This window comes from Meleagris gallopavo, chromosome 1 (assembly GCF_000146605.3).
Source record: "Meleagris gallopavo isolate NT-WF06-2002-E0010 breed Aviagen turkey brand Nicholas breeding stock chromosome 1, Turkey_5.1, whole genome shotgun sequence".
NCBI lineage: Eukaryota > Metazoa > Chordata > Aves > Galliformes > Phasianidae > Meleagris > Meleagris gallopavo.
Genome location: NC_015011.2, coordinates 190,506,133 through 190,513,769, shown reverse-complemented (window position 1 = coordinate 190,513,769; position 7,637 = coordinate 190,506,133). Strand labels below are relative to the sequence as shown.

General features: G+C 48.4%; 1 protein-coding gene across 1 annotated transcript in view; it reads right to left on the bottom strand.

Annotated features, from left to right (window-relative positions):
• The window catches only part of CHRDL2 (chordin like 2), a 23,388-nt gene extending 20,905 nt beyond the window's left edge, over window positions 1-2,483 (bottom strand). Inside the window, exon 1 of the mRNA XM_019612111.1 lies at window positions 2,477-2,483. Coding sequence (XP_019467656.1) covers window positions 2,477-2,483 — 7 coding nt within the window. The remainder of the gene's footprint in view (window positions 1-2,476) is intronic.
• Between the last annotated feature and the right edge of the window lie 5,154 nt (window positions 2,484-7,637).

The following is a 7,637-nucleotide window of genomic DNA, read 5'->3' as shown; positions in this document are numbered from 1 at the left end:
TTTTGTAGTGATGTTGTCAACTAAACCATGCGATGTGCCTGGCATTCTTCATCTTAACAGATGTCAAGGGAGCTCAGGCAATTCTAGAAGACCTGTGGCTGTTGCACAGGTTTGTTTTTGTGCACTTTTGCTTGGCCCAGCTTCAGAGCTGCATGCACACGAGTCAACCTGCGTGTTTGCACATATCTGTATGGCCGTGTCTTATGTTTCCTATTGGATTTGTGCATCTCCTTTAAAGAAACAAGGCTGGCACTCAGCAACTAGCTGTGCTGGTAACTGAAATCTCAAGCCCTGGATTTTTGTCAAGGTGTTGGACTTGCACAGGTGTTGCTGACTGATTTGGCTTGTTGTGTTATGGGGTGTTTTTGTGCTCCCATCCCAGATAGAATCATTAAAATGCTTGGAAGGAAAACGGATCAAAAAAGCATGAGCAGGGGACTCAAGTTCAAGAAATCTGCATCCAGAGCTCGCACTAATGAGTGCTCTGGGTTCAGCTTCCAGCAAAGAGTGCTTCTTTCTCTTCAGCCTTTTCCAAATGTACCAGGCTTGGGAAGTCTGCCCACTTTCTCTTCTCCCCGTTCCCAAGAGGTTTTGTAGTCTCTTGTGAAACTCAGACTTGGGGATTTATGGTTCCTATCCACAGCCATTGCATGGAAAGGGAAATGGAAGCCACTGTTGTGCCTTTGGGAGGCAGTGCACCTGGGAAGGCAGGAGGAATGGAACCAGAATACTGAGAGTGGGGAGGTGCTTTTCTCCATACTGGGAACCAACCAGTTCATTGTACAGAACTTGCAGTCTGGTTATTGTCCAGCTTACCCCACTCCTTACCTACCTTTTCCTTGCACAGAACTAACCATCTGAGGGCTAAATAACCCACTGGTCTCCTAGGCTGTTGTAAGTTGTTGGTATTCTTTGAAAGACAGCTTTTCTTTTCCCTCCTTGATGTCCACAAGGACAGTGGTACAGAGACATTAAATCCTAATGTTGGAGTTAGGCTGTCCTTTTTATTTCTCCACACTTTGAAGTGGCCATTTTCACAATAGCTGCAATAGTGAGGAATTGGTGTCAAAAAGCAAAACTAATTTAGGGATTAGCCCTGAGGGAAATTGAGCAAGTGTCTGTGGAGCTGGGCTTAAGGCATGTTACCATGCATCAGCAGGGACGCAGCCAAGTGCATGCTCTTAGCCTGTAGCAAAGGGGAATTGCTGAGATTTAAGCTTATGCATCTCTACCTCACAGTTTCTAAAGCTTGAAGGACGCACGTGGATTTCGGTATTGGAATAAATACGTCTCCATTGTAGGCAAGTTGGTTGTATGGCACTGGTTTAAGTTAAAGCTCGCACGCATAACTTGAGTTATGGTGATGCAGCACATCTGGCTGAGCTGAGGATCAACAATCCATTGGTATGGCCTGCCACAAGCACAGAATTCTTATATTCATTTGCAATCTCACTAGAAGAAACAACGTAAACTGTTATTTCGTAATTGGAGGGGATTAAGCACGTGCTTTGTTACCAACAATTACCGACAGGGTGACAGCGCTGTAAGTCTTTCAAGCTCAGTAACCGGCCAGCAATCTGCTAACGCTGCTCCCTCAGAGGTCAGTTCCCTCTGCAGGAAGTCAGCATGGATTTATGGTCCCTGTCTGAGCATCTGCTCTCTGCAGAGCAGGATTTCATACTGTTCCTCTTCGCAGACCGGTTACGTAGAAATCCTTACGTGGTTTGATGCATTAACACAACAGGAAGCTAATTTCCCAGAAGAATAGTAGTTAGGACGTGTGTTTAAAAGAGTACAGTTGCTAAAGAGAAATGGTTTACTAGAAGAATACCAGAGCACTGCTGGGAAGGCTGATACAACATTTACTAGTATCTAATGATGGCTTTTGTCAGTACAACAGACTCAGTTTCATTTCAGTGAGTGCTGCTTTATGTCCCTTAGCTTTCCATCGTGGGATGCTGACTGTAACAAGCCAGCAATCCCATTCAGTAATAGTCCTTGATTTTGGTGATAGGTTTAGTTTTGTGGTCTTTTTAAGGCATTTCTTTATTTTTTTGCCCTGTTTGCCCTCCTGCGTTGAGGAAGCCGCCAATGGAGTTCTGTGCCCCTCTTCTCAGTGTGTTGGCTTTGCTTTTCCCCAGCCATCTGATGCACACCAGTGGCCCTTGAATCTTGAAGAGGGTGATGCTTGAATGGGTTTGGAACAGGAGCTGTCTTCCAAGGAGCCCTTTCCAGTGGGAGGCTGCTGGTGTTTAAGGTGCATATGGCCTGCAAGAGAACATCCCTGGGGGCGCCAGCTCATTTTGAAAGAGCTGGACGGTGTTCAAGCTCCCAGCTCATCCATCTACTATCTGCTGCTTAGGAAAGAAGGAGGTCAGTTTGACTCTGTGGAGACAGTTTAACCCAGCGTGTACAAAACCAGCCTGGTCATCTGAATGTACTGTATAACCTTGAGGGTTGGACTTAATTCCCATACCTGGCATGTGCTCCTTGAACCACAATGCTCGTTTCCAGAAGTGCAGTGGGAAGGCTGCAGGGGGGACGCTGCTGCTCTTCAGCACATATGCTTAACCAGCACCATCTGTTCTTCTCTTTTAACTAGTGACTGAGAAGGTTTACGAGAGCGAATCCTGTACAGACAGCGAGGATGACTTCGCCAAGACCAAGCCACCAGCTGCCCCCAAGCAACCTGCACTGCCTGTGAAGAAAGAACCAAAGGAAGAGAGGAAGAACCAGAAGAAAGGGGCAGCCACCGCCAGCAGAGCCAACAAACAGGTCTCCATCATGGGCTTCTTTCAGAAGAAATGAGCTGACTCTTTCCCCCGCTCCCTTTGGCAGCTTGAGAGTGTTGTTCTCTTTGCATGGCTCTCTGAAAGCTGCTGCACAGGAGGAGGACAACATGCAATCTTCCATTACGTAAGATATCTTGCTTACTGTGTAAGTAAGCCCTTTGGACTACATTTTGTATTGGGAAGAAGTTTTATCTGTTACTGCAATAACTTCAGTCTTCACTATTAAGCTGTGTGAAAATCACCACCTGGATGCGACATCTGGACTGAACTCTTGAAAGGCTGTTCATCTATTTACATGACATTTTATTTTATTTTTTTTAAGATGGCCTTTTAGCAGCTTGGTGTTAAAGGCCCATTCCACAAGTGGTAGATGGACTCCACTGGGAGTCAAGTTCTGGCATCCTCTTGTTTTTCCCTTTTGTTTTTTTTCCCTCCCTGTTTTTACACCCCCAGTTCTCCACATTGATCCAAATGTTCACGTTGGTGAAAAACTGCAATGTAGCAGGTCTTCAGGCACACACACACAGATATTGAACATCTGCTTCAGCTTGAACTGAATGAAACAAACTTAATTTTCCCCCTGTGGCTGGTAAATAGTTTTTGCTCTGCCTTTCGTAACCTTCTTTTGGACAAAGCGGCGCATATAAAATTCTCTTACCCTTTTCTTCCTTGAGCATATCCTCTGTAAATTGCTCAGAAGCCTAATTATAGAGCAAGGCACTGTTGGTGCTCTGTCCCTGCAAAAACATCTTAAAGGCTTCCCACACAATTGGCTCTGGTGGAACTGGGGGAAGGCTGTGCTCTTATTGGGAAAGCAGCGGTATCTGTAACCCTGAAAGTTAACGAGTCAAAGGGGAGAGGGTGTTCAGAGGGCTCTCCTGGTAGACCAAGGTCAGGTGTCCTTGTCTGTGAGGAACTGCACGCAGCTTTGTGTTTTTGTTGGGCCTGGTTTGCTGCTGAAGTGTTTTACAGGCACAAACCAGACACCATCGAGTTGTTTTCTAGGACATCTCGTCAGCCGCCTCTGGAGGAAGTGTTGCAGCAAATGGTTCTGAGAAACCAGTTATTGGAGGTGAAGAAAGCACTGCAGACCTTTTGATTAGAAATAACTCCTCCATTTGGATGCCTTCTGTCGTTTGGTGCTAAGATTTATATTGTAAAAGAGGTTTTCCAGAGGATGGGCGCTCAGCATTTCTGAAACGTTGTTGGTGAGGTCTCAGGTGGGCAACTGATGGGGTCAGTGGTTGTTTCTGGGTGTTGTTAGGCTGGTGTTCATATTGCCATGTACGTACATAGTGATACACAGAGTGTTTGTGGTGGCACAAAGGTCTGAAGAGCGTAAACCAAGGGGGAGATGTTTTAGGCAGACAGCTGGAAGCATTCTGACCTCTGGATAGCAAGAGGACCAACTCATCAATTAGAACGGCAATCATTCTGGCTGAGTGATCAAGCTGGTGGCTCACAAAATGGGAATGCACACCTAATAGTGATCAACAGTTGGTTCGGTTACAGTTGGATCACCCCAAGCAGCCTGGACCCTCAGCAGATGGGAGAGGATCTCCTTAAACAGCCCTTGTGCACATGGCTGATCCCAGCTGGATGGGTTTGGATGCTCAACAGATGGATCACTGCAGGTGGGGGATTGAGGGTAACCTCACTCTCCAGCATCCTCCTCTTGCAGCTCTGGACTCTCTGAACTGGAAACTTACAGGAAAAATAAGGGTAGGAAGCAGGAGGGCAGGCAGAACTGGCACCAGCACCCAACCAGAGCCAACTGCACAGCTGGAGGAGGTGGGATGCTTTCAAAGTATGTTTTAGTGATGTGTGCAGCAGAGATCCATGGGGAGAAGTAATGAAGGACCTCATTTGGTATGGAGGCCACCACTTAGTGTGTTGCTTTTCTTGGTGGAGTCAGGGGTATATTTTGAAAAGTAATAAGTAACAAAATGTTAAATACAGATTTTTGTCTTTTTTATTCATTAAAAGATGTGCTCCATCCTGATTTTTCAGTGGTTGCTTGACCACACGGAGGAGCCTACATGAAATAGGTGAAGAGTTCTTCCATCCAATAAACTCATCATTGTAGGTCACCCAGGTGGAAAACACCTCAAGCTACTGAAGTCTGCATTGAACTCAGAGCCTTGGGCTGTCTCCTCAGGTCTTATTTCCATGACAAATTCTGCAAGGATGTGGTGTTCTTGCACCTCACCTGCTCTGTACCAGAACAGTGGTCCTCTCGCTGGAGCTCGCTGCTCCACCCCAACCCCATATAACCAGCTCAACGTCATACACCACTTCCTCAGGAAAATGACTTAATGTCTGCAGCAGGACATAGGCGAACTTCAGGCTTCCAAAATCATGATCTCATGTTCCCCCTCCTGCACTGCACAGCTCTGCCAGCCCCACGGGGGCCTCGGGTCCCTGGATGCCCCTTGGGTGAGGCTGGAGCGTTCCTGCATGCTGCATGGAGTGCAGGAGCAAGTAAGGGGAATGGGTTAAAGGTTAAAGGAAGATTCTCTCTCTGTGGATGCAGGGGTCCGGCTGTGGGAGACCTGCCTCATGACACAGCCCAGTCCCTTCCCTCCTGGATGGGTTTTTATCTAATGAGATGAATTTTTACATCTCTGTCTCCACCTCTGTGAGCTGCTGTCACCTGCACGGCTCCCTGCAATGGAGGTGCAAGGGGAAAAGAGAGGAAATCTCTGCATCTGCCTTCCAGCCATTTCTGCACACTCAGGAGGACAGAACCTTTAACAGGCACAGGGAGGTGTTGGTTAATGTCATCTGCTAAGTAGCACATTTTGAATGGCTTTTAGTTGGATGTTAAGGCAGAGGGAGCTTCGTCCTTGTTCTACTGGTGGGGAAAGAAGTTGCACCATCCAATGTCAGACATAAAACCATTGGTACCCCTCTTGGGCAAGGTGGTGTTGAACCAGCAGCTGCATGTGCCCTGCCTCAAAACACTGCTTCTGAGGAAGAAATCCTTATCTTGTTTGCAAAAGTAGCTGGGATGCTGATTTAAAGCTTCCCGTGCTGCAAGGAGGCAGAGCCTGCTTGGAAAACCTGGCTGCCCTTTATCTGGTTAAACACTGCATGCTGCAGGGAAAATGGGAGCTGAGGGCACAGCCCATAACCATCAGGGCGAAGGCGAGCAGCGCTGCACCGCCGACTTGTTTTGTTCTCCCAGCACGGCTGCAGCTCCAGAGCAAGGAGCACAGGGCCTTAAAAGGAAACAAAACTCTGCCTGGAGGAGCTGAGCAGTGGTGGAGGGGAGAGCGGACGTGTGCCAGCGCCGGGCCATGCGTCAGCACCTTGCCTGGGGAAGGTCCCTTGCTGCTGGACCATGCAGTGCTGCTAGCTTTCCCCTTCTTTCTGCTTTTCAAGCTGAAGGGATAAGGACTTGAGGACATCTGCATCCTTCATACTGTGCTTTAAGCACTTAGAGCATCCTTCCTGGCTCCCGTGTCCCACAGAGGCTTTGCAGCACGTCATCCTGCAGAGTCCTACCTGCTGTGATGGATGCCGACACCTGTCTCTTCTCTTTGGTTGTTTTAAGGAATGTTGTAGGAGGTTCTGCCCATGTGCATACCATCACATTGGCAGGTCCGTCCATCCCCCGTGGCAGGGAGATGTTCTGGGGGTTCTGAGCCAAAGAACTGCTTTGGATTGGGATCATGGAATGATGGAATCGGGACATTAAGACTCAGTGGTCTTTGGTAACCTCCAAACTGCCCTTTTGCCAACAGCATCCCAGTGAGGGTGGGGAAGTCTCAAACCCAAAATTGATCCATATCTCAATGCTGAGCACTCCCTTCTTGGGTTCTGATCATCCCACTGCAATGCTGAGCATCCTTCAGCCTCAGTGCTCAGCACCTTCCTTTGACGTTGACCATCCCACCTTGATGCTGAGCATTCTCCCTTTGGGCCAAGCACCCACTTAGGTGCTGAGCATCCCACCTTGATGCTGAGCATCCCTAGCCATAGTGCTCAGCGCCTTGCTTGGGCACTGAGCATCTCACCTTGATTCTGAACTTCCTTTGGGATAGAGTATCTCCTTGGGTGCTGAGCATCCCCTAGCCTCAGTGCTCAGCACCTTGCTTGGATGTTGACCATCCCACCTTGTTGCTGAGCACCTTCCCTTGGGGCTGAGCATCCACCTTGATACTGAGCATCCCACCTTATGGTGACCATCCCACCTTGAGTCTGAGCATCCTCTCTTGGATCTCAGCATCCCCCAGCCTCAGTGCTCAACACCTTGCTTGGATGTTGACCATCCCACCTTGATGCTGAGCATCTTCCCTGGGGATAGAGAACCCACTTAGGTGCTGAGCATCCCAATCAGTGCTGAGCACCCTACTGGCACTGAACCCTGCAGTCCTTTGGTGGAGGTCGCAGCGGCCACATCCACAGCACCCGGTGGCCCATGATGTCCCATCTCCATGAGCTGTCCTGACACTTGTTTACTCCCAACATCCCGCTGCACAGCTTCACCCCAGCTCTTCCTGGGCTGGTGGCTGAAAAGTGGCTATTTTTAACCTGTTAAAAATAGAAAGTCTCAGAGCACGACGGCTCCTGTTTTTCCATTCCCTCCTCATTTCATCGCACAGCGAAGGAGCCGGGCTGTGCCGGGGGCGGTGGGAACCCGTAAACAGGCACCAGCAAAACGGGGGGGAAAAAAGAGAAAAAACCTCAATAAAACGGCCGTCCACCTTTTGCACGGAGCCTTATTTGGTATTTTCATGAAAAGTTATATCTTTGCACTGTAAAAAGTGCCACTTATTACTCATGCTTTACTAGGTAAGCGTATTTTCCTTGGCAGCAAGTGCGTTTGGGGTGGGTTTTTTT